Source organism: Symphalangus syndactylus, chromosome 19, assembly GCF_028878055.3.
Source record: "Symphalangus syndactylus isolate Jambi chromosome 19, NHGRI_mSymSyn1-v2.1_pri, whole genome shotgun sequence".
Taxonomy (NCBI): domain Eukaryota; kingdom Metazoa; phylum Chordata; class Mammalia; order Primates; family Hylobatidae; genus Symphalangus; species Symphalangus syndactylus.
In genome coordinates, this window is record NC_072434.2 from 19,824,150 (window position 1) to 19,851,438 (window position 27,289).

General features: G+C 48.7%; 1 protein-coding gene across 1 annotated transcript; it reads left to right on the forward strand.

Moving 5' to 3' along the window:
- Positions 1-18,690: 18,690 nt before the first annotated feature.
- Positions 18,691-27,064, forward strand: CHI3L1 (chitinase 3 like 1). Its single transcript, XM_055234563.2, has 10 exons — positions 18,691-19,404; positions 19,656-19,685; positions 20,615-20,816; positions 21,367-21,423; positions 22,208-22,358; positions 23,144-23,265; positions 24,705-24,828; positions 25,344-25,526; positions 26,114-26,230; positions 26,406-27,064. The coding sequence occupies exons 1-10, from the start codon at positions 19,380-19,382 to the stop codon at positions 26,544-26,546; spliced, it is 1,152 nt and encodes a 383-aa protein (XP_055090538.1). The 5' UTR covers positions 18,691-19,379; the 3' UTR covers positions 26,547-27,064.
- The last annotated feature ends 225 nt before the right edge of the window (positions 27,065-27,289 follow it).

Genomic DNA, 27,289 nt, shown 5'->3' on the forward strand with positions numbered 1-27,289 from the left:
CCAGTGTCCACGACTACTGCCATTACCACTGCTTGTCTTTGACCTTCGTCCAAAGAAGAGTGGGAGGGACACGGGGGACCCAGGCCACCGAAACCAGCCCAGACCACCAGCTCGTGCGCTTGTTTCCCTAAGCTCCTTCCTGGCATCTAGTGTAAGATGGCCGAGCTGTAGCCTTAGTTCGTATGACCTTACTTGGGCCTCCTTAGAGGTGGAAATCTCCACCCTCTCCATGTTTAAAGTTAGCTCTCTGTGTGCCACATGTGGCTTATCTGTGCCCACGGTTAAGTCCTAGGCTGCCTTCTGCTGCACAACGCAGAGCTACTTCACTCAACCCTGGAGTATGAAGGGACTTGGCTCCATAACATGAGCCAGAGCAGGGCTTCATGGTCAACATCTGGGACCCCCAAAGTCAGAGTACAGAAGGAATGTTACCCCACCATCTTCCTACTGCCATCACCTGGACGCAAAGGTGATTCGGTATGGAAGGAAGAGCACGAGGTCTTTACCCCCTAGGCAAGTCACTTCTCATCCCAAGTCCTCCGTGTCCCATTGTACAGTGGGCAGGTTGGACTAGATGACCTACTGGCCACAGCTGGCCACCGCCAGCCATTGGGTACCTCTTCTCAGAAAATAAGGAAAGCAAGGGAGGGTCAGAGTCCCCACTTGGCATCAAGCATCACTTCTTCACCCTGAGCCCCCAACCAGGAGGCTCCTTGCAATATCATCCTGAGCTAAATGTGAGGGACTTGCTCTATGGCTTCCTCCTCCTGATACACGTGTATGCATGTGCGTGAGCACACACACACACCCCACCCTTGTGCAACACACGTGCTTGCAGAGGAAACTTGTCCTTTCTTGGGCAAGCACAGGGGACTGCAACAATGGGAAGGAGGGTGTCTTACACTGCACTTCACACCAGAGCCTGTCCTTACAGATTCCTCAGGGTCTCAGTCTGCACTAGCTGACCCCACAGGCCTTCCCTGCCCTTCCACCTTTCGGGTTCCACATCTGCAGCAGCCACTGAGCTGCAGCCAGCCAGCGGTGGAGCCAGATGCCCAGGCTGTGCTCCAGAGCATCCCTGCAGTGACTCAGAGGCCACTGACCTTTGAACACATCCAGACCTCCCCTCCCTGCCAGTGGAGAGATCTGCCGGCACACCAGACCCTAAATGCCTTGAGACAATCTCTTTCTAATCCCTTAATCCAGTGGTGGGAGCCATTTTCTATTAAGGGACAGTGACCTCAGTGGAAAATCATAATCATACAAGGGCCACATCACTGTATAAAATTACTGAAGTTTGATGTGGCTGCTGCTGTTTGAAAGATGTATAAAACATTCAGAACACCTGATTTTTAAAGGAAGACAAAACCATGCAAAATAAACATGACCAATATGTTAAAATATGTTTTCCAAATTTAAGGCAGTTGAGATGATGTGACTTAAAAGAATGTAGAGGAAAGAAAGAGTGAGAAATTGTGGTAGAAAAAGGAGAAAGACTAAAAAAAAAATAAGGAAAATGTGAAGAGCAGAGAAAGGGCAGGCCAGTGGAAAGGAGAGGGAAAGAGGGCGATGAGGTTAGGAGCAGCAAGGAGGACTCTGTAGGCCCAGCTGCTGGGTCATTACTTTCTGCTCCATGCTTCTGGTCAACCCTGATCTTGTAAGGCTGGTTTTCAGATTATTACCTGGATTGTAGGCTACCATTTACACAAAGTCACTTGGTAGATGCTCATTTCTATTAGACCATTTCATCTTTGCAAGAACTCTAAAAAGTAGGCTTGAGAAAAATAAGACCTAGAAAAGTTGCCCAAGCTCACACACCATAACAATTGGCCAGGACTGCAATTCATCCGCAGATCAAAGCTTCTGCTGTTGACACTATACCATTTATATTGTCTACCTTGCCATTATCTTCCTATTGAACTGTTGATTATCTTTGTTCGTTGCCCCCTTGATCACCATGAGGCAATGAACAAATGATCCAGCTACTCTTTCCTTCCTTCTGTTTTCTGAACCCATTAAACTCGTCCCATCTCTATTCCCCACTTGCCCTGACCTCAAAGCTTGGTCTGATCTATTCTCGTTTCCTGGACTTCCATGCCCAGATCTTCCCATAGCTGCCCAGCTTACCCTTCAGGTCTCCCCTTAAGCATCACTTCTTCAGAGAGTCCTTTCAACCACCTCCCTGTCACTCTCTCACATCACTCCAAATTGTTTATTATCATGGCACTTACTGCTGCGTGGTGTTTTTTGTTTTGTTTTGTTTTTTGTTTGTTTGTTTGCTGTTAACTATGCATCTTTCTGGGCTAGAAGAGAAACTCCATGTGACCAGGACTTTATCAGCCTTGTTTGTTACTATATCTCCAGAATCTAATACTACTTCTGGCAAATAGTAGATGCTTAATATGTGTTTGTTGAATGAACGAGTGAATAAATGAACTGCTCTCTATCCCCTTTATAGACTCTGCTGTTAGCTGTTAGTGGTGCATTTTTGTACAGAACCAACAAATCAATCCCTAGGTTGCATTTCCCATATCAATCAGCTCAAGTTCTCCTTCTACAACTCTAATCAAAACTCATCCATTCCACAAGCATGTCCAAGCTCTTGGCTGAGACTGTGGATGAAGATAAATGAGATTTGACTCCAGATTCAAGGCCTGAGCTTCTGAAGTTTATAGAGTCTAGAATAGAGGGGATAAGGCATGCCCACAAAGTATTATAATTCAAGATTAAATGAGTCATAAACAATTAAAAAAGAACAAATTAAATACGTTCAGAGGAAATTTCCTCTGGTTGGATGATCCGTGGGGACTCTAACTTAAAGAAACAACAGAACTGAGCTTGAGCTTTGAATGAGGGTTCAGACCTCATTGTAGTCTCAGGCAGTGAGCCATGAGACTCAGAGCCATGACCTCAGATTGAGGGCCAGGGTATGTCCAGACTCGACCAGGCACGCGAAGACCAGGGAGGAAGGAGGGGATAAGGATGGAGAGAGGCTGAGGCCAAACTGTCCAGGTTTGTGAACTGCACATAGCCATGGGAGAGAGCGAACTGCGTGGGCACCATGACCCAGGCAGCAAAGTAAACCAGCAGCCCAGCTGCTGCACTTGCAGCTGACGGGAGGGAAAGGGGTTCGTGCAGGACCCTCATCAACAGACCCAGGGGGTTAACCAAGTTCCTGTCTGAGAAGTTCAGCGGGGCAGATTTCTCTCCTTTCTTAGTAATGTGAAATGTAAGCTGGTCAACAGGCATGATTTCTCAACAGCAGGAAATGAAGCAACTGTTTTTGAGACAGCATCCCTCCCTGATGGAGGGCAAGACTTCAGGCTGTGGTCATTTTCCTGACAAGTTCATCCTGGTTGTAGAAAACACTTCTCCTGAGGAGGCTGGCCTGTGAGGGAAGGGGTGGAGACCTGGAGGCCTGGGGTAGGAATGGGAATGAGAAAAGAGCAGGGCTCCCTGTTGTTACTCATGAGAGTAGGGGCTCTGCTGGAAGAAGATGGGGGGGGTGGAGAAACTGGAGGCGGACTAGGAGGTGGGGTGGGAGGCTGGCGACGAGCGGAAGGGAAGGAGGTGCGACAAGCTTCAAGGGGACTTGGAGGTCTCAGGGAAGGATGCTAGACCTGGAATAGTTCCCAGCCTCTGCCTCTTTTCTTTTTTATTTTTCGACAGAATCTCGCTCTGTCGCCCAGGCTGCAGTGCAGTGGCGCAGTCTCGGCTCACTGCAACCTCTGCCTCCCGGGTTCAAGCGATTCTCCTGCCTCAGCCTCCTGAGTAGCTGGGATTACAGGCACCCACCACCATGCCCAGCTAATTTTTGAATTTTTAATAGAGACGGGGTTTCACCATGTTGGCCAGGATTGTCTTGATCTCTTGACCTTGTGATCCGCCTGCCTTGGCCTCCCAAAGTGCCGGGATTACAGGCGTGAGCCACCACACCCAGCCCTCTGCATCTTTTCTTTCCATCTTTCTGAGGCTCATGGCGCCTCCCAGACTCAGTCATAGCCCTAGCTTCTGGGACCTGGGACCACAGTCATTTCTTCTAGTTCCTTATCCTGGGCCCATCTTTACCATATTATATTGTAAGTATTGGCTCAAACAACTGCCTCCCACATAGACTCTGGGCCCCTTGAGGGCAAGGGCCCTGTCCCCCTCCTCTGCTGGCCCTAGCACCTGGCAGAGTGGGGCTGAACCTGCAGGGCCTGTGGATGTCGGGCGGAATTATGTAGTTGCTGTTGTACCTTCTGGGTCTTTTCCACCACCTGATCTCTAAATGTCAGGATGCCTCAGGGCTCGGGCATGGGCTTCTGCCCTTCTTGCTCTACGTGAACTCATCCGTTCCCATGGCTTTAAATAGCATCTTGACACCAATGACTCTATCCGCAGCCTAGACCTCTCCTCTGAGCTCCAGATGCATGTATCCACCAGCCGGCTTGCTCTCTCTACCCAGATAAGGCATAAACAGTTCTTTAATATGGCTGAGACAGACCCCCTACTCTAAAACTTGTCCCCACCCCACAAATTCCTCACATTAAACAATTAGCACAACCTTGTCCACCTTGCTAAAGGTAGGACCCCCTGGGTGGTTCCCGGTCCCTCTATTCCCTCATCCTTTTACATCCAGCTCATCAGTAGGTGTATGGATGTTCCCTCAAAGGAATGTCTATAGTCCACCCTTCTTTACACCTCCACACCCCCAGCCCAGGGCAGGCCATCGCATCTCTTGCCTGGACCTCTTTAACAGCTGCTTATGTTCATGCCTCTTCCACTCTTGCCACACCCCAAATCTATTCTCTACAGAGCCACTAGAGTGACTTCCCAAAACATAAACTCTATCCTGGACTGCCTGCTTAAACATCCAGTGGTGTCCCATTGCACAGAGGACAAAACCCCTCTGTGGTTTCCACAGGCCCCAGGACACAGACCTGCCTCTCTCCCCTGGGCCTCTTGTCTCTCCCCACATCCCCAATCTACTCTAGCCAGCTGGTCAGCTTGCTTGTACTTTTCTCTTTTTTTTTTTTTTTTAACACACTAAGCTCTTTCTCACCTCCAGGACTTTGCATATGGTGTTCTCTGCCTGAATCATTTTCTCTCTTCTTGAGGTAGATGACTCCCTCTCATCCCTCAGATTTCTGTTTAAGATCACCTCCTCGGAGAAGCCTCCCTGACTATCCTAACTAGAGGAGGTTCCTCTCCTCACTCTCCCCACCGTAGCCCAGGACTTGGCACCAAATAGAGGCTCAGTAACTCTTTCCTGAAAGAATGAACAGATGCTGCCCTTAGTCCCAGGCAGACTCCTGTGAGCAATTTAGTTTCTCCTTCTAAGCCACCAAGGATTCACTCTCTTTTCCCCTTATTTTTAAGTTTTCTCAAAACTTCCCTCATAAACACCATATTGTTGAGTTTCTTTCTCCCCCTAAAATAGCTGCAGAACTGGACAAAGACTGGCTATCCACTTCCTAGCTGTCCCTTTCAGTTTCAGGGTTTACGTGCTAGTCATTGCAGGGGAGCAGTGGGGACAATGGAAAATTACCAACAGGGAGAAGTGGCAGAATCCAGGGACTGACCGTGTTCTTACACCCGTGGTCCTCAGTCTATAGTTAGCTTCTGACTTCCTTTCTTGGCAAGATCTAGACCAGCCATCTAGGACAGTCCCAATTTCAACTGTTCTGTCCTGTTGTCCCACTGTGTATCATGAATTTTCCTACAATATTGGCCCTCTCTCTTTTTCCTCCCACTCTCCTTTTATCCCATGAGGGCAGCCTTACTTAAACAACCCCCGCACTCAATGTTGAAAGAGCTGAATTCGGTTCAAGTCTTGCTCAACCACATAAAATCTGCACGACTTTGGGCAAAGCACTGATCCTTTCTCAGCTTCTGTTTGCTCACCTACTGAGAGGGATAAGGCCAACAGCTCCATTCCAGGATTTGGCAGGGGGGGTTGTGACTGGAATAGCATGTGTTGAGCACTTGGCACCCATAGTAAGTCTCCCTTGCCCCTGAGGATGAATAATGGAGTGAATTAGTCTTTCAGCCAAAGGACTCTGGGCTCCAGAGAGTAATGCAATGCTTTACCCAAACAGTGGAAGTGTGGAAGTGATGTGGATGTTGGGGGACTGTTATATTCTCTTGGTTCAGCTGTGGCCTGAATGATGAGTCAGGTCATGTCTGTAGATACAGAGCTCTGTCTCCATAAAGAGGAGGTGCCCAGCTCCAATCCCTGGGGAAAGGTTGTATCTTTATTGGAAACCAGAGCTCAGAAAACAAGCCTTAGGGAGACGGAAGAGGGCTCCGACTTGGGAGCAGGGGTGCATCTTTCAACAGGGGTCCCTGAACAGATGGCGCCCTCCGTATGGAATCAAGAGTCGAGCATAGCTTGAACGTCTGACTGTCCGGGAACCACCTCGAAGCGTGCACTTCCCCTGCCTCACCCTCAAGCCTCCCCTGAGTCTTATCTGAATGCCTTGGCTCAGGCTCCGCTTTTCAGGGGGAGGACTGTGCCACCTCCTGGGCCAGAGTGTTAAGGGGTGACCAGTGCCCCTGAGACCACCTTGGCTACAACCTCTCAAGGGAAAGGTGCATCTTGGTGAATCCGAGGGACAGGGTAGCGATCATGCAATCCAGCTGCTTCTTTCTCCCCACCAGGGAGGTCTTCATCCAGTGCCAACCTGGGTAGGTCTGCCTCAAGCATGTTTTTATTGAGGGAGCTGGTACTTTCTTTCAAATGTCAGGGGCATTGCAGACCATGCAGGTTTCACCTCCTCCAGGCCCTTGCCTAGCAGGAGAAAGGTCACTTTCAGGCATGTCCTCACACTCCCTGCACTCAGGTTTGCCTTGGGCCATGCCTGGTTAAAGGAAGCCTAGAGACTTGGCTCCAGAACAGGCTTTGTATTTAGCAGCCAAGTGACTTGGAAAGGTCACCTGCTCTCTGCTTCCTCATTGTCAATGGAGAAAACAATCTCTGTATTAGTTTTCTGTGGCCGCTGTAACTAATTACCACAAATTATAATGGCTTAAAACAGCACATATTTAATATCTTACAGTTGTTTTGAGGTTACAAGCCTAAAATAAGTTTGATGAGGCTAAAATCAAGATGTCCACAGGGCTGTGTTCCTTCTGGAGTCTCCAGAGCAGAATCCATTTCCCTGCCTTTCTAACCTTCTAGAAGCTGCCCGCATCCCTTGGCTTGTGGCTCCTTCCTCCATCTTCAGAGCACATCACTCCTACCTCTGCTGCCCTTGCCACATCCCCTTTTCTGTGTCTGATTCTCCATCGTCAGCTCATAAGGACCTTTGTGATTACATTGGGCCCACCCAGATAATCCAAAATAACCTCCCCAACTAAGACTCTTAACTTAGATACATCTTCAAAGTCTCTTTTGCCATGTGCGGTTACATGTTCCCAGGTTCTGGGGTCTAAGACATGGACATCTTTGGGGAGCCATTATTCTCTCTACCACAGCCTCCTTACCACATAAGCTGTTCTCAAATCACATCCATCTCCAGGCTTCAGGAAGGACCTTCTCATCTCATCGCAGGCCAAAGGGCCTGGTCCCCTAAGGATGAGGCCTGGTCTCCTAAGTATTCCTAAGGATGGAGAGTCTGTAGATACCTTTATTTGCCTGTTTTCTTTGTTTGGTTGGTTGGTTTTGCCTTTTTTTTTTTTTTTTTGCACCCGGGCTAGAGTGCAATGGTAAGATCTCAGCTCGCTGCAACCTCTGCCTCCTGGGTTCAAGGGATTCTTCTGCCTCAGCCTCCCAAATAGCTGGGATTACAGGTGTGTGCCACCACACCGGAGCCTTTTTAGTAAAGTCGGGGTTTCACCATGTTGGCTAGGCTTGTCTCGAACTCCTGACCTCAGGTGATCCGCCTGTCTTGGCCTCCCAAAGTGCTGGGATTACAGGTGTGAGCCACCACGCCCAGGCTAGTTGCCTGTTTTAATGTTGAAGGCTCTTAAAGGGAGTTATAACTGCTATCTGACCCATCTCCATTCTGGCCAAAGGGATCCATGTAGCTCTGCTGTATGCGTTTTCCAAATTCAGTGTTTAGTGGGGGAGCCACAGAAACATCTCAACTGCAGAGGGTGGAAATCTCATGGGAGAGCCAGAAATGAAGGTGGGGTTGGAGAAGGGGAACCGGCCTCCTCAGAGCATCTGCTCCACGCCAGACCCTCACATGCATACCTCATTGAATTCTTACCACAATCCTGTGAGGAGCTGAGGCTCAAGGGGGCTGAGTCGTGCTAAAAAGGCCAGTAAGTGGCAGAGCTGAATGGCGGTTGGGGACTTTTTCTGATTCTACCACAGCACCGCGTGGGGTTGGGGTCACCTAGGCTCTGGCTTTGTACATTGCCAGTGTTTCTTTTCTCCTGGCATCAAAAGCAACTCTAAGGAGAGGTTGGTTGTTTATGGTGAACAGGGCTATTTAGAGAGGTTAGAGGTGTACATTTGTAGATGAGATTTAGAATGTATGGAGAAGGAGTATGTGTGTGTGTGTGTGTGTGTGTGTGTGTGTCATTAATCTCCACTTACTTCTGGATACTGAATGGAGAGGAGAAGGAGGATCATCCAGTGGATTGGAGTTTAAGATTGTCAACAAGACATCAGTAGGAACATCTTTTGCATGCCCTATGGATAAGTGCAAAGCATCCCTCAAAACAGTGGTTTGAAATCACAATCACCATCCAGAGAGATGTGTTAGAGACCTGGGTCCTTGGGTGGAAGAGATCTGTTGAGAGAGTCAGGCCCTTACCCAAACATGGCTATGGGAAAGTCCAGCAGAAAGAGACACAACCCCTGCCCTCAGGAGGCACCAGATCTGAAAAGAAAAGGAGGCGAGAGCCCCTACCTTCAGGGAGATCCTAAAGTGTGTGGCAGATGGAAAAGAGATAGTCCTGCCTTCAGGGAGCTTCCAGTCTGAGAGGTAAGATGAGACACACGGGCACTAAAACACCACCATAGACACAGGTGTTCCCCAAACTCACAGAACCTATGGTTGTAAGTACACAGTCAGAGGATAGAGCAATTAGATGTGAGCCTGTGAAAGAGGGAAGGTTCCAGAAGATGAGTCTGGAATAGAAAGAGGAATCACTGAAGTGAGGAGTGGGCACCAGAATGGGAGGTACTCTGTGAAGTCGGGAGCAAGCCAGTCAATCCCTGGGATGGGGGACACCCAGGTCAGCTTGAGTGGCCATCACTTCTTTAACAAGATGGGCCAAAACCAGGATCCGGAAAATAAATACTCACATGGCTGCTCCAGGTGCCTTCAGAGGGGTGAAGACTGCCGGCCCCGACTTCTAGAGTGGTTCCTTACCCCGCTTTCACTCCCAGTCCCCTGCCCATGGGTGCTGTGTGCCAGAAAGCACAGACCCTCGGAGCCACTGCTCCCTTACAGGAGAGGCCGCCTGAGCACAGCTGTCCCACATCCAGGCAGAAATGGTGCACAGCACCACGTTCCACTCTGTCTGCTAACCAGGAAACTGATTTCAGGCTGGCTAAGGGGACCCTTGTACAATCACTTGTCTATTATCTTCATGTGGCTTCTCCAGAGAGACCAGGTTTTCATGGCCCCGTGAGGGACTGTCAACTTCAGTTCAGTTTAGCTTAACAAATGTGCGTTGAGCATTGCTGACACTCTGCCCTGTTTCCAACATGACTAAGCACTTCACATACCACAGTAGGAAAAAAAAACCAAGAGGGTCGCCCTGACTGGTTCTGGTCCCCAAAAGAAGGCTTGACTATTTCCCAGAAACTTGGCCTCTCTAACAAAAACCACTTGATCCCTGAGTTTTGCTCTGCTGAAGTCTGAGGATACGTTGTGACTCTGATGACCATGTGAGAAAGTTGCTGTTTTCCACCGTAAAGAAATGGTACCAATGTAAACACGGTCATCTAGGCCATTTGGGACTTTTTCCTTTAAACATTTGTGCTTTGTATTTGGTGAGCCAGTTTTGTTTGAAAGCTGACTCCCTTCCCGTCTTTGCGAGTGAAAGTTTGTTTTCTTCTCTCTTGTTTTTTTGTAGCTAACAATAATTTATTGTATATTTCCAAACAGCTAGAAGAGTTGATTTGAAGTGTTTATTGTTTTCTTCTCTTTCCTAAATGTATTAGTCTCTGGTCCTCCTTTGACAGCTTATTCCTGGAGTTTCTACAAAGCTATTGGCTGCCTGCCTCCTACCAAGGGAGCAGGTAGAGAGGTAGAGCTCACAGTGCACCTTACCCCTTGGATCTGATCTGCAGCCTACCCTCCTCTGGCTCCTCTGAAATGTCTCCTGTGCAACAATAGAGCTAAATTGATTCTTGCCAAGTCTGTTTCTGGTTCTGGTTCTGATGGTGCATGGCCAATTGTGCCCGCATTGGTAGCAGCAGGAGTGGAATCTGGGTTTGATGATATGGCCTGACCATGACATGATTTCTGTCAGGTGCAGCAGATGGGGTTTCTGGAATCTGACTCCCCTGGTAGTATTTTCTGGGTGAATGTGTTTGTCCAAGGATTCTGAGATTTCTTGGAGTTTGAAAATACAGGGTTGAAGAAGTTGTTTGAAATCTCTGTGACTGTTGGAATTCTCTGTGGTATGTGTTTCATGTTGGCGTCAGTAGGTTCTTTTCATTCCAAGCTCAGAGCTTCCTTCCTCATCCCTAAGTTCTGGCTTTTAAAGTTATTATGGTCCAAATAGCTCTTGATAGCTACAAAGGTAAAATTCCTATAGCTAAGATAAAAGGAAAATCAGCTTTCATTAATTTCTCTAAATAATTAAATGATGCTGGGTGCAGTGGCTCACGCCTGTAATCCCAGCACTTTAGGAGGCTGAGGCAGGAGGATTGCTTGAGCTCAGGAGTTCAAGACTAGTCTGGGTAACATAGTGAGATCCCCTCTCTACAAAAAAATGTTTTAAAAATTATCCAGGCGGCAGGGGGGGGCGGTGCATCTGTAATCCCAGCCAGTCAGGAGGCTGAGTTGGGAGGATCGCTTGAGCCTGGGAGGTTGAGGGTGCTGTGAACAGTGATCGTGTCACTGCACTCTAGCCAAGCATCAGAATAAGACTCTGTCCCAAAAATTAATTAGGCCAGGCATGGTGGCTCACTCCTGTAAGCCCAGCACTTTGGGAGGCTGACGTGAGTTGAGCACTTGAGACCAGGAGGAGTTCAAGACCAGCCTGACCAACATGGCAAAACCCTGTCTCTAATAAAAATACAAAAAAAAAAAAAAAATAGCCAGGTGTGGTGGTGCACACCTATAATCCTGGCTATTCAAGAAGCTGAGGCACAAGAATTGCTTGAGCCTGGGAGGTGGAGGCTGCAGTAATGCGAGATCACACCACTGAATTCCAGCCTGGGTGACAGAGCAAGACTCTGTCTCAAAATAATAATAATAATAATAATAATAATAATAATAATAATAATAATAAATCAATTAAATGATTTAAAAATAATGTCTTCAGAAATTTTTATATGAGGTTAAAAAGGGAGCATTATTGCAAGGATATGGACATAAAAAGAGAGAGATTGTGCTGCTAAATTCAGAAGGAGATCTCCAAATTACTCAGATTTTCAACAATGATGCTTCTTCTTAAAAGACCTAATGGGACTTAATTATGTGTCTTATCATATGTCATTTATTTCAAATGTTGTCTCTAGGTTTAAATATCCTTGTCAATTGGTGACATTCTTACCCATAAAGATAAAATTAAGGCCCTGGAGATTTGTTAATGTCCCACTCTCATACAAATGGATTGCACATTATACCTTAATAAAAGACTCCATTCTAGCTGATTAACCAGAACCATTTAATTTTATTACACATGGGTGATGTTTCCGTTTTCTTTCCATATATTAAAGGTTCCTGCTACAAGCTAAAGATCAGGACTATTGATATCACAGGACATAAACACCCATGGATACGGGCTTCCGTCTATAAGCTGGCATTGGACCTGTTAGACTGAACCAAGGGACTAACTCAGATTCCCTAGAGTGGTTTTGGTCTAGACTCTAGAATAGGGGTCAGAAAACTGGCTGTCACGTTTTTTTTTTAATAAAGTTGTTTTTTTGTTTGTTTTTTTGTCTTTGAGACGGAGTCTCACTCTGTCGCCCAGGCTGGAGTGCAGTGGCACAATCTCGGCTCACTGCAAGCTCCGCCCCCCGGGTTCACGCCGTTCTCCTGCCTCAGCCTCGCGAGTAGCTGGGACTACAGGCGCCCGCCACCACTCTCGGCTAATTTTTTGTATTTTTAGTAGAGACAGGGTTTCACTGTGTTAGCCAGGATGGTCTCGATCTCCTGACCTCGTGATCCGCCCGTCTCGGCCTCCCAAAGTGCTGGAATTACAGGCTTGAGCCACCGCGCCCGGCCTTAAATAAAGTTTCACTGGAACACAGTCATGCTCCTTAGGTCAATATTCTCACGGCTGCTTTCCTGCTACATGGGCCATGTTGAGTAGTTGCATACAGCGTGAGAGCAGCTGATCAGAAAGCATACAATTTTATAGAAGAAGGTTGGGTCTACCTAACCCAAGACCAACAAAACAAAAATGAATTACCTAGAACTAAGTGGAATAAGAATTGGTTTCATTATGATCGATATTTTATTTTAATTAAGATCAGAAAAAAATCTGCTTACTCTCTCATTCTCAATTTAACATATTATACCTACACAAACTGGAGTAAGGCACTCTTTTAAAAGATTTTAATAATATATTTTATTTGACCCAATATACCCACAATATTAACATTTCAACACGTAATCAATCTACAAATTATTAATGAGATAGCTAACCTTTTTTTTTCTAACCTATGTCTTCAAATCCGGTGTTGGTTTTTATACATACAGCACATGGGAGCATTCTTTAAATGTCACTTCGTCCCAATTGAACTTTCAAATTTCAAAAGGAAAGAAATCCCATGGGAAATCTTAATATAGATTATAAACTAATATATCATCAGGACAATTTTAAAATAAGAAAAAAATCTGCATTTCCTGGCAGGCTAGGAATATTAACAAATGCGGCAATCTTAAAGAAAATAGCACTGATATAATACTTCACACATAAAAGCAATTTCTTCCTAGCCCTAAGGGCTTTACAAAGCCTCCGGACAGAAGTTCACTGTACAGCCTAATCAGATTATAATGACCTGTATTGATTGGACTTGTCTACAGAAGAGTATTCATAACTCCCGCAGCTCTTGTTACAATCTTGTGTTTAATATTGGGGTGTCTTAGGCCTCAGAAGCAGGCCTTAGACAATAAAAATATACTCTAACCTTTCCCCTTCTCTGATCATAAAGAAATTCCCTGACCTACCTTGTCAGACTGTAGGTCCTAAGACCCCTGTTTCAAAAGAGAGTCTGCCCAGTTCCCTGGAGGAAGGAATGCCGCACAGAGGCCAATAAGAAGCTGAACAGACAGCCCTTGCTGGGTTTCCCTATTGCGTCTATTAGTATTAGACCACACCCTTCTTGTCCAATCACATTTCTACATGGTTGTCAATAATGACTACCCAGTGAAGTCTCCATAAAGACCCACGATGACTGGGTACAGAGCACTTCCAGGTAGCTGAGCATGTGGAGGTTCCTGGAGAGCGGCACCCCCAGGGAGGGCATGAACGCTCCAAGCCCCTTCCCCATACCTCGCCCTGTGTATCTCAGCATCTTCGTACTTTGTAATATCTTTTATAATGCACCGATAAATGTGTTTCCCTGAGTTCTGTGAACCACTCTAACAAATTAAACCTAAAGAGGTGAATGTGGGAACCCCAACTTGAAGCTGATCGGTCAAAAGTTCCAGAGGCCCAGACTTGTGGTTGGTGCCTGAAGGGGCGGCAGTCTTGTAGGACTGAGCCCTCAACCTCTGGGATCTGATGCTCTTTGCAGGCCGAGAGCATCAGAATTGAACTGGAGGACACCCAGCTGGTATCCATTGCAAATGCTTGCTTGGTGATGGGGAGAGACCCACATATTTGGTGGCAGAAGTCTCCTGTGTTGATGGTGGTCATTGTATTGAGTGAGAGGACAGAACAAGCACAGTTTATGTTTTTTCCTGTTATCAGTGCTTTTACAAGTTCCTTTACTTTTTATGATCAAATATCCTATGTTATAAATTTGAGGGGGGAAAATTGGAACCAAACAAATTAATATAGCTTATTCACTTCTAGATAGAATGAATGTTTATGATCATGTTATTTATATAGATCCAATGAGAATCTGTCCTTTTTCTTGCCAGAAAATAATTGGATACTGATCATGCCAAAATTCCATTTAATTAGGTATGTGTTAAAGAAAAAAATTATCCAATGCCACTTGTTGAAGTATGTAAGGACGTCTTTATCCGAGATCTTCATGATAGGTACAGGAACCAGGGCAGTGGGATCTTGCAGTTGTGGGGAGAGATTGGGCTCAACTCTGAATACAGCATGGGCAAATGGAAACCAGTAGCTAAGGACTTGGGGGTCAGTGGACAGAAGTTACTAAGAGGAAACAGGAGTAAGGGGGATTCTGGCTAAACAGACCTAACAGGATTCTTGCTGCAGACAGGCCAGGGTGGTCAGACATCCCCTGGGGCATCATGAAGGACAAGAAACCTGGTCAGATGTCAAGGGTATTCAGATGTTGAGAGTACAGGGTTCTTGCTAAATTGACTTAGCAGGGCTCTTTGCTAAAACTGGATTTTACAAGGAAGTGCACAGATGGGCCTAGGAGAAGATTCAGAAGCCCGACTGAAATTTGGCCAAGCAAAGAATTTTTGTTATATGATAAGCCACTATTAAGGAATAAAGACTACATTTTACATGTGGAAATGACACCTATGAAGTCCTCTAGAAAACTCTGGTATGGCTTTAGAACTGATGAAATTCCAGCCTTAGAGGTAGTAAAATAAATAAATAAATAAAACCTACGTTTCCTGGCAGTCTGGGAATATTTACACATATGGGAATCTTAGAGAAAATGGTGCTGATATAATACTTCACACATAAAATAATTTCTTCCCAGCCCTAGGGGCTTTACAAAGCCTCCAGACAGAAGCTCACTGTAAAGCATTAATATAATGTGGCTCTGGTTTCGCTAGCCAAGCAAAAAGAAAGTATTTATTTATTCATCAACATCTCCTGTTATGTCAATATAAATAAATTTTGGTCAAATAAAACAACATATCTATTTGACAATGCTGCATCAAGAAGTTATTAAGCAACATATACGGTTAAACTCATGCCTCAATGGCAAGGACTTGCCCACAAGGAAGGAAAATCCGTAGACGCAAAGCCCAACTCTTCACTCTGCTGGCTTCATTCATGACCAAGTACCACTGCGGGGTGGGGATGGGAATAATTTGCATCTGGAGATAAGCCGAAAATAATAGATTATCCTGACTGGTTTAAGACACCAAAATAATAAGCCTTGGCTATTTCCCATAAATTTGTATTCCCAGCTGGGTATGGTTGCACACACCATTGATCCCAGCACTTTGGGAGGCTGAGGCAGGAGGATGGCTTGAGCCCAGAAGGTCGAAGCTGCAGTGAGCCCAGATCACGCCACGGCACTCCAGCCTGGGTGACAGAGTGAGACTCTGTCTCAAAAAGAAAAAAAAATTCCCCGAAAAAAACAATTTCATCCCTGATTTTTGCTATGCTGATAAGTGAAGATGTGTTGTAAAAATGATGCTGATCTCCACCAAACGTGATAACCTTGGGTCATTTTTTCCCCCTTCAAATACTTGTTGCGTTTTGTATTTGACGAGCCAGTCATTCTGAAATCTGACTCGCTTCCGCTTTTCACAAGCAACTGTTTTCTTCTCTAAGTGTTTCTGCCTCTGAGTCTTCGACAGCTTCTACTGTCTGCCAGCACCACCACCGAGCTGAGGATTTGGAGATGATTTGAATTCCTGCCTGGCAGAAGTCCACCCTCTGGAGGAAGAGACTACTTGTAAAAGAGAGAATTCTCCTCAAGTATTTGGTGGGGCATCAACACCACCTCTGTTTGCTCTGACACGCCATGCAAAATGAAGGAATCCTCAAAACCACTGTGCCCAAGGGGCCAGCCCAAGCTCCCAGGAACTTGTTTTCTGAACGGTGGTAATGTCCACCCTCTGGCTCCTGATCCAGCCTCATCTTGTGCCTCCCCCGAGCTCCCTCCTGCTAATTCCATGCCTCAACCACTCTTGAATTCTTCTGGTTCCTGAACATAACAGCCTCTTCCTGCCCCAGGTTTTTGCACAAATTTTTGTGTGTAGGGGACGGTGGGCGGGGGGCAGGCTAACACCTGCCCTTCCTTTGTAATATATTACTTGTTTTTCTTTGTTTAATGTCCATCTTCTTTGCCAGACTGTATGCTTCATGAGGACAGGGACTGCCTCTCTGTTCCCATTCACCTTTCGGTCTCTACTGTCTACCTCAGTGGAAGGCAACTAGTCTAGTACACTTGCTTAATAAGCATTGGTTGAACGCTATCAGTGTACTGTGGGGCCTGAAATGTTTGATTAGGCAAATTAAGTCAGGAAGCTTGTTTTGTGGTTTTATGGCACCTCCTGAGTCAGTTCTTCACAGGGTAACAAAAACGATTGAATGAGATGAAATTTTGAGAACATCAAGGTTTAAACTCAACATATAAGAGTGTGAAGTTATGCACCATTTTGAGCTCATTTGTTCATTTATTCAACAAGTACTTTACTGAGCATCTACTATGTCTCAAGCACTGGGGATAGATACAAAGGTGGACGAAATGACCCAGCCCTTGCCTTTACTGAGTTTATAGTCTAGTGAGGGAGGCAAACAATAAAACATCCACTCCCACACACAATATATAAAATTACAACTGAGTCAGGTGTTAAGGAGAGAGGTATAAAGTGCTCTGACAGCCCTATAGCGGGTTTTCTATCACCCGGAGACTGCCTTTTCTGCAGACAAGGTGGCTGCTGAGCTGCAATCTGAAGGATGAGGAAGAATAAAGCAGTCAAAGAAGAGCAGTGTTAGGCCGCAATTCTCCATCCGCAGTTCTCCATGGGTTGCTTGCATTTCCTGCACAGCTTATGGGCAGAGGCACTGGCTTCTTTGTTCTAGGCAATCTTTTTAGTGATGTTTGTACAGCAAACAGCGTTGGAAGATAGAAATAGTGTCCGCCTCCAGACCAAAATGCAGATTTGTTTACTGTCCAGTAATAAAGATAATGTCTCCCTTATCTTGGGCTGGCCAAGGTGAGAAGGCTTACTGCTCATCATGAAAGATTTGGATTCCTTAAACTAGGGATTCCTCTGCTGTGATGTAACTCATTGAATTCACGGCATCTACCTGGGCTCCTCCAACACTGCTCTTGTGAGACTTGGGGGCTAAGGGGAACTGATCCAAACATGAAGTTCATGCTCCTTGCTGTGCCATGGATAATAAAGTCCTTTGTCTCTGACCTAGGAGTCTCGTGTCTTCTACCAACATCCACGAAACTGTAGCTATCTCATTAATTTGCAAGTAGCATAAAATCTCAGATCTTTCATCGTTATTTACAGGCAAGTGGATGTCATATATAAAGGCCCTGTGGCGGGAGTCAGTAGAGCAAATATAAGGATTTAAAAGAAGACATACAAGCATCAGTGGAATATAGGGAGTGTGGGGGTCATGGCCTGAGATAAGGCTGGGAGGTGGTAAGCCTATGAGACCCTTGGCCAATCCTGCTAACACAGGCCCAGGGGATATCTTGGCCATTTGTTGTTACAAAGCTGCCTTGAGGCAGAACATGTGGAATTAATAAACTGAGCTTGAGGGAGCATAGGACAACAAGGCTTGGGCCAATCTAAGCCTATGAAATAATTTTTAACAAAGGGAGACAGTGAAAATAGGAGGTGTTTTCTTAACATCCTGTGCTCTGTGATGAAAAATTTTGCATCTGCATGCCACTTCATAATATCACTATTAGAAATTAGAAGTCCTCCTCTCAGTGCCCCAAATGAACAAGAAGAAGCTATCATTGACTGTCATTGCTGTCAATCATCTTGGGTACAAATGGAGGCAGTCATCTTAAAAAGGAAAAGTGATGCCCCTTTAGTATTCACCGAGCATGATTCTGGACAAGCCACTTTTTGTCCACCCCTCTTACAATGAAGGGAAGGCACTGGCTGAGTTTTAAAGGAAGAGAAAGGAAGAGAGGGAGAGAAGAGGGAGAGAGGAGAGAGACCTCACCAAGAGAGAGCTGCAAAACCAGCCTGGAAAAATTCGAGTATTACCTAACGTTAGTGAAAAATAAAGGTACTTTCTTGAGAAGCCCTCGGACCCATTCTGGCTCTTGGAGTTCTGAACTTTTCACTCACTGCCTATTAATTAATGTTAAGCCTGCAAAGAATGGAGTTGTCCTGGATATTTGGCCAAAAAAAAAAAAAAGTATCCACAAACAGGGACGTAATCAAGCAGAGAGCCTCGTTAAGAAGTTTTGTTCTTATCCTAGGAGTGATGAGAGATCACTGAAGGATTTAGAGAGGGGCTGTATCATCAGGCTTGGGTTCCAAAGCCTCACTGAGAGAGCAGGGGAGCTGACTGATGTGAGATGCTCAGTGCAGCCGCCTCGCAGGGCCTGTATGTTCTCCATGGTGCCTCACTGCAGCACCGAGCTTGCAAAAGATCCTCTCTCTTTATGGGAATTTCAAAACAGAAGCAAAACAGCACCAGGGCTTAAAGCATTCTTGGGAATTTCCCGGTCTTTCCCTCTAAATAATCAGCATGTAAATTGCAAAAAAAGCAGACATGGGCCCAAAAGGGAGTGCTCAGTTTCAGGCTCTTTGCTTTCCTTCCTCCCAAGGCTCTCTGGCCCTTACCCAGCCTGAAGACAGAAAGTGTGAGGGGCAGGGTAGGAGGGTAGGTCAAGCAGGGCAATGCTGAGCCTGGGAAGAAAACAACAGCCTTGTTTAGGGCACTGTGGCTTACATAACTAAATTGTGCCCAGTTTCCACCTGGCCAGGGGCCTGGAGTGAATGCTGAAGATGCAAAGGTAGAGGCTGCCAGAAAAGCCAGGAAATTGCTGGCAAGAAAGGCCAGTGGTGGGGTGCAGGAGTGGGAGGAAGGCTGGGAAATGCGACTGAGTCACTTCTCCGGAAGCCCCCCATCATCACCCTGGTGGCTCTTCTGCTGGCAGGTGCCTCATGAAGACCTGACCCAAGTTTTCAAAACTCTGCGGTTTCTCAACCCTCCTCTGGTAATCCATAGTACTCCCCCGCCTCCACTTGCCAGCCTCGTCATTCCTTCATTGACACATAGCTCAGTTCCCATAAAAGGGCTGGTTTGCCGCGCGGGGGAGTGGAGTGGGACAGGTATATAAAGGAAGTACAGGGCCTGGGGAAGAGGCCCTGTCTAGGTAGCTGGCACCAGGAGCCGTGGGCAAGGGAAGAGGCCACACCCTGCCCTGCTCTGCTGCAGCCAGAATGGGTGTGAAGGCGGCTCAAACAGGTATCTGGGCTAGCCAAGCTCAATCCATCAGAGTTGTGGGTTTTCAGGCCCAGACAGCCCGCAGAGCCATCTGCCTGCTGGGTGAGGGACTAAGGGAGTGGGGAGAGGCGGGGGGGAAGCAGAGCCAGGGGAGGGAGTGAGGCTGCAACCAGGAGGCAGGGGGGTGGGGGGGGTCTCAGTTGCTTGGGGGAGGGAGCAGCGTAGAAGGGCAGGATGCACTTGCAGGGGTCTGATCCTGGATTTCTCTTCAGGCTTTGTGGTCCTGGTGCTGCTGCAGTGCTGTGAGTAATCCCTCCACCGCCAGTTTAAGTCCAGAGGCGTGGTGAGGGCACAGGGCAGGTGTGGAGGAGGTCTTAGCTCCAGGGGAACACTTTGCCAGTTTCTTCTGTGCTTCCAATGGCTTCGAAATATTCACGTTTGCTAAACCAGAATGAGGAGTATATGGATGTTTATTTTACTGTACTCTTTGGTATATGTGAAAATTCTCAAAATAAGAAACTTTAAAAGGTCCTGGTTCAGTGAAGGCTTTGACTGACAGCCCCTGGGAGCCGCTAGTACAGTTGCCCAGTAGCTGCTTGGATGCGTGATGCCCACATTGTTTGCAGAAGGAGAAACAGAATTAGAGGCGAGGAAGGACTTCCTGGTCCGTTGTGATATTGTGCCCCAGCTTGGGGGACATGCCGAGGGAGCACAGGACCGCCATTCTGGGTGGGTTACAAGTTGGAGGCACTCTCACCAGGAGGCAGAGAAAGGTGGGCCAGAGTCCCTCATGGATGAAGGACCTCACTGCAGGTCACTAAAGGTGCCAGCCTGAAAGCCAGGGCCATCTGTGACACAGGCTATCTTGGGCCTTCCCCTCCCACAAAGCCACTGCTTCCAGGAAGCCTGCTGTGCTGGCACCAAGTCCCATTTCACCCTTATTCACCAGCTCCTACCCTTCCCCCACACAGCGCCTGTATCGTATTCATCCACTGCATTTGATCTTTTCTAAGCATTTTCAGAATAGGCCTCATTTTCACCAGTCAGGGAACTCCCCAGGGGGAGGGGGACCTGAACCAGCTCCTTTCATTTAAGAATTCTGACTTTGCTCACAATCTGCACCCCACTCCTCCCTACCCACCCCCACACCCTATTGGTGCTCAGCTCTGGGCTCAGCCTGAGGTCTCTTGCCGAATCCTGGCCCAGGCCCCACCCAAGACTTCTCCTTCAGGCTCTGCATACAAACTGGTCTGCTACTACACCAGCTGGTCCCAGTACCGGGAAGGCGATGGGAGCTGCTTCCCAGATGCCATTGACCGCTTCCTCTGTACCCACATCATCTACAGCTTTGCCAATATAAGCAACGATCACATCGACACCTGGGAGTGGAATGATGTGACACTCTACGGCATGCTCAACACACTCAAGAACAGGTTGGGCCACGGCTGGCCAGGAGAGGAGGGACCAGCTGGGCTGGTCCCAGGGCAGGGCAACTCCACCCAGGAGGATGGGCGAGACCCCACCCTACTCACCTATGGTTGGAGAATTAGAGTGGCTTGGCTTAAATGGGGGGAGGGGATGACCGTAGGTGCTGGGCAATATTTGGGGTGATGAGAGACTGTAGATGGAAGTGCAGCTGAGCCCCTCTGGGAGAGGGGAGCCCTCTCCTCCCCCTAATGTGCTTTCCAGGGAGCATGGAAAATGAGAATGACTCTACTTTGCCATACTCTGTCTTTTCCACTGGGGAAAACAAAAATGGGCAGCAGACCTCAGAGTAACTCCCGTGAAACCTGTGACCCCTCAGAGATCCACCACTATGAATCTCTATGGGATTCCCATGATGTCCTATGGGAGGACATCAGCGACCTAACCCAGCCTCTCACCCAAAGCAGGAAACCTACTATGGCCTCTCAGACATGGGGCCACCCAGGGTCATGACAATGTCATTCCACCCCTGCCCTCCCCACCTCCTGTGCTCCACAGGAACCCCAACCTGAAGACTCTCCTGTCTGTCGGAGGATGGAACTTTGGCTCTCAAAGGTAGGAGCCTCTCCCCAGGGGCAGGACCGCAGAGGATGATGGCATAGGAGTGAGGAGCTTGGGTCTCCCCCACCCACTGTATGGATGTTCCAGGGGCTCCAGACTGGTTAGGTACAAGTCCTACCTGGTTATCAGGGGCCTGCCTGATGTGCAGCAAAGAAAGCAGAGCCCAGAGAGGGAGCGGGACTTGCCAAGAGTCACACAGCAGGTTAACAGTGGATCTCCCAATTCCCTGCCGATGCTCTATTTACTACCTCACAGGCCGGAAAATATGGGACTTCTAGGGCTACTGCCATTAAGGCTGGAAAGAGAGAGATGGAAACCAATGAGGAAATTGAGGAGTGGGGAGACCCTGGGAGTAGTCTTCAGATTAGGTGGGGTTGGAGCAGGGCTTGAAATGGGGTTGGGTATGGCCATCTTTGGCAACCATGTGCGGGGTTCTCTCTGTGTGTCCAGCACCCTGTCTCCCCATGATCCCATGTTGTCCTCACGACAGCAAGGTGAGCTGTTATAATTGTCCCCATTTTACAGATGATGAAACTGAGACTCAGGTTATAACCTTTCACAGTGGCTGGCTAGTAAGTGATAGAGCCAGACCTGGAAACCTGGAATGCGTGGCTCTAAAGCACATGCATGCCTGGAGGTGACCCCTGTCCCAATCATGCCCTCTCTGAGCTGTGTGGCCTCAGGATCCCAGCTCTGCAGGTCCTGGAAACCCCACCAGAAGACCAAGGCACCTAGCATATCAGTGCTGAGCATGCTACGGGGCTGATTTTGGTCCTAGATTTTCCAAGATAGCCTCCAACACCCAGAGTCGCCACACTTTCATCAAGTCAGTACCGCCATTTCTGCGCACTCATGGCTTTGATGGGCTGGACCTTGCCTGGCTTTACCCTGGACGGAGAGACAAGCAACATTTTACCACCCTGATCAAGGTGCTGGTCAGGTCAGGGACAGGAAGGGAGGTGGGCAGGCATGAGGGAATGGGGTGGGCTAGAAGGCGGCATCAGCTGCTGTCCTCCTGAGGCTGAAGAGGGACTTCAGCCTCGGGACAGTGTCCTGGGACCCTGTGCCCTGAAGATCTCACATAGCAAGGAAGGCTTCTTGTGACCATGGTGGGAGGTGGGAGTGGGGTTCTAAGAGGTGGAAGGTTGTGACTGAGCGGAGCACCCACTCATCACTACCCACTTAGTGCAATGCCCATTGTCCACCCTTCGAGCCCATACTGATGCCAACCATACCCAGCATGCACTGTGTCCAGCAGCTCTCAGCTCTGCCTGGGGGCAGCCTAAGCATCTCCAGTTACCAGGGGCAGAAGGAGAGTCTAAACAAATTGTTCACAATACCAACAGAAATCACTTTAACTTTGGGATTTCATGTACCAGCTAGAACAAAGCACAGACTGAAAGGCAAATGTCTGCCAAAGTCATCTGCAGGCCAATAGGGGTCACCCACTGTTCCGATGCTCCCTCCAGGACAGGGAGTAATTGAGTGCTGATGGGTGTGCATGGGTTTGGGGACAAGATTAGTCAATTTTTTAGGAAAAGGATGGGTGACCTGAGGATGGGACCACTGATGAGCCACTTTATCACTTCCACTAGGCCCCAGGCAGGCTGGGGAGCACAGCAAATGGGATGCACAGAGACCTAGGCACCCCTCGACGAGTCTACCTCTCATGCCACTTGGGACCCTTTCTCTCACCTCCCTGTCTCCCATCTAGGAAATGAAGGCCGAATTTGCAAAGGAAGCCCAGCCAGGGAAAAAACAGCTCCTGCTCAGCGCAGCAGTGTCTGCGGGGAAGGTCACCGTTGACAGCAGCTATGACATTGCCAAGATATCCCAGTGAGTCTCCTGCCCCAGGCAGCCTCCCCGGAACCTCTGCCAACACTCCTGCTTCCCCGCCACCCCCAGCCCTAGCACTCCATGTAGACTGAGGACACTGGGCTTCCAGTCCCAGTTCTTCCAAAGCCTTGATGTGTGACCTTGAGCAAGTCACTTCCCTGCCCTGTGCCTCAGTTTCCCCATCTGTCAAATGAGGCATAACAATCCTTGCCTTTCCTTTTTTGCTTGGGCTGTTGCTGAGCAGTTGAGAGAGCTGCTATGAAAGTATTTTGGAAAGGGAAGTGGAAAAACTATTCAAACCCTCCAGCCATTGCAGAGTATTTTCTCCACGCCAGGCTCAGCAGAGTGCTGGGCGCTGGAGAGGCCGCACAGCAGCCTCTTTCTAGAGTGCTGGGGAATCCTCAAGGCTCTCTCACACACACAGGCCTCCCCCTTTCCTGTTGGCCCCATGCCTCATCCTCACCCCACCCCTCATGCCTGTGAGGAACAAGGAACAGCCAAGCAGCCTCATCTCTCCTGAGAGCAGAGCCGTGGGTCTCGGGAAACCCAGGAGTAAGGAACAAAGACTCTTCAAAATGACTTCAGAGCTTTCTTTAGGATCCCAGGGAGGTGTAAACTCAGTGCTTAATTAAATGGATTCTTTAGAGGGTGGGAAACAGGTGGCTGTCAACCATTTGCCCCACATATCCGTATTCATGCAATCCACCCCCAGTGGGCTCACCGGTGCGGGTGTGCAAAACCTCCTCCCACCCCAGTCATCTTAGGTTCAGGTCATCCTTTGGCCCTGTTCTTTCCCCACCAGGCTGTCTGTTGATGCTACTTTTAATCTGCTTTCACTAAGACAAGCATGGCAGGAGTGGTGGGGGTAAGGTGGGATGGAGGCCAGCTCCCAAACGTGTGCTGGGCATAACAGAGGACCCATTCTTGACTGAAGTACTCTTGTGGGACCCTGAGCCCATGCCCTGGAGTGGCACAGGGAGGTGTGCCAGCAATGGGGGCCGAGGTCATTGGGGACTGCTGGGGTTCAGGCTAGCAGCCTGTCTGGCTGCTGTCTGCTTCCCTCGTTCACATCCTGCTGGGGCCTTAAATGGGAGCCCAAAAGCTTTTCTCTTTTTTTTTTGAAACAAAATCTCACCCTGTTGCCCAGGCTGGAGTGCAGTGGCACAACCTCTGCCACCCGGGTTCAAGCGATTCTCCTGCCTCAGCCTCCCGAGTAGCTGGGACTACAGGTGCCTGCCACCGCACCTGGCTAATTTTTGTAGTTTTAGTAGTGAGGGGGTTTCACCATCTTGGCCAGGCTGGTCTTGAACTCCTGACCTCATGATCCACCCGCCTCAGCCTCCCAACATGCTGGGATTCCAGGTGTGAGCCACCGCACCCGGCCTAAAGCTTTTCTACTAATAATTTCCTGCCTCACCCTCCATCCCCTTCCTCCTCAGACACCTGGATTTCATTAGCATCATGACCTACGATTTTCATGGAGCCTGGCGTGGGACCACAGGCCATCACAGTCCCCTGTTCCGAGGCCAGGAGGATGCAAGTCCTGACAGATTCAGCAACACTGTGAGTTCCCAGAAGGAGGGAGGGAGGGGCCAAGAAGGGGCCGCAAGACCTGCCATCTGCCAGTGCTTACACACCAGCCCCTCTAGTCCTCAGTACAGTCCTGCAAGAGAGGGGTTATGAGGCCCATTCCACAGATAAGGAAACTGAGGCCCAAAGTCTGGGTGTGATCCATTGCTCTGGGAAGGTGGTCTGCAGGGTAAATGGAGTGAGGGCAGGGGGCTGAATGGAGAGAGGCTGGGAGCCGAGGAGGTAGGAGTCATTGTGCCCCCAGAGCCAACCACCTGATTTCTGCATCTGTCAAATAGTAATGGTCCCTTCCTATGACTCAAAGGATTTTTTTTCAAGAATGAAACTGTAAAATTCACTTTAAAGTGACATGATCAGTTCCCGGAGGGACTGGGGAATCCCCAGTGTACCATATCCCTATAACCCCTGCCAAGGCGGCAGTATTAATTGCTCAACCTTCCGCACCTGCGCACTAACTGCTCACGTTGTTCCCACCCTACCCCACCCAGGACTATGCTGTGGGGTACATGTTGAGGCTGGGGGCTCCTGCCAGTAAGCTGGTGATGGGCATCCCCACCTTCGGGAAGAGCTTCACTCTGGCTTCTTCTGAGGCTGGTGTTGGAGCCCCAGTCTCAGGACCAGGAATTCCAGGCCGGTTCACCAAGGAGGCAGGGACCCTTGCCTACTATGAGGTAATGGAGTTAGGGGAGAAGGTAGGATTCCCCCACACCACCAGCAGCCCTGGGGAAGGTGATTCCCCACCACGTTCTTGCTTTTTCTCCTTTGGGAATAAAGAAAATGTCCGGTTGCCCCAGCATGCCTGAGGAAGTGGAAGGGAGAGGTTAGGACATTTGTTGCTGAAAGTCTCCAGCAGGTACGGGCACATGGGCCTGCACCACTAGGCCCCTGGGATATCCCTCTGGCTATGAGGTCTTCCTTCCAGCCCAGGAAAGAGCAGAGGTCAAGAGGCAGATTTTTTGTCTCATTCTAGCCTCCGCTACTCTGTGTGGCCTTGGGCCTGTCCTCAGTGTCAACCAGCAGGCCTCACATCTCTGTTTAAATGGAAGAAGCTAAGCAGGGACAAGGCAGCCACCATCTCTGGGACATTTGCATCTGTTTTATATAAACTTATGTGACGCATGCAGCCTGCAGACCCTGGAGAGAGTGAGGATGCGGGATGGAGCAGGAGCTAAAAGAGATTTGGAGAGTGGCGTCTCCTGGTGACCTGCAAGGTCTCGGCACGACTCCCCACACTACCTTTCCCCTGTTATCTGCTCAGATCTGTGACTTCCTGCGCGGAGCCACAGTCCATAGAATCCTCGGCCAGCAGGTCCCCTATGCCACCAAGGGCAACCAGTGGGTAGGATACGACGACCGGGAAAGCATCAAAAGCAAGGTAGGTTTCCCCAAGGCCACGCCTCAGGACAAACAGAAAGAAGGAGGCCCCGCTCCCAGCAGCCAGATTCCTGTCCCTTGCACTGAGGGCTGGGCTGGGCTCACAGAGCACCTGTGCCCTGTACACACTCTGGGTCAGGGAACCCAGCCCTGCTCCTCTGGGCCTCCCCTGCCAGGTGCAGTACCTGAAGGACAGGCAGCTGGGGGGCGCCATGGTATGGGCCCTGGACCTGGATGACTTCCAAGGCTCCTTCTGCGGCCAGGATCTGCGCTTCCCTCTCACCAATGCCATCAAGGATGCACTCGCTGCAACTTAGCCCTCTGTTCTTCCGCATACAGCACGGGGGCCAAGGATGCCCCGTCCCCCTCTGGCTCCAGCTGGCCAGGAGCCTGATCACCTGCCCTGCTGAGTCCCAGGCTGAGCCTCAGTCTCCCTCCCTTGGAGCCTATGCGGAGGGCCACAACACACAGATTTGAGCTCAGCCCTGGTGGGCAGGGAGGTAGGGATGGAGCTGTGGGGATAGTGAGGCATCACAATGTAAGACTCGGGACTAGTACACACTTGTTGATTAATGGAAATGTTTACAGACCCCCAAGCCTGGCAAGGGAATTTCTTCAACTCCCTGCCCCCCCAGCCCTCCTTATCAAAGGACACCATTTTGGCAAGCTCTATCACCAAGTAGCCAAACATCCTACAAGACACAGTGACCATACTAATTATACCCTCTGCAAAGCCCAGCTTGAAACCTTCACTTAGGAATGTAATCGTGTCCCCTATCCTACTTCCCCTTCCTAATTCCACAGCTGCTCAATAAAGTACAAGAGCTTAACAGTGTATTGGCGCTTTGCTTTGGTCTATCTTTGAGCGCCCACTAGACCCATTGGACTCACCTCCCCCATCTCGTCTGGATTCCTTCCTCTGAGGCTTGGGACCCCTGAGCTTGCAGAGATGAGGCCACCATGTCCTCTGCCTAGCCGCAGAGAGCCCCAGTGGGAGGCCAGCGTCCTCAGATTCACCTGCCTTGGACTTAACCCAAGCATGGCTGATGGCCTTCCAAAT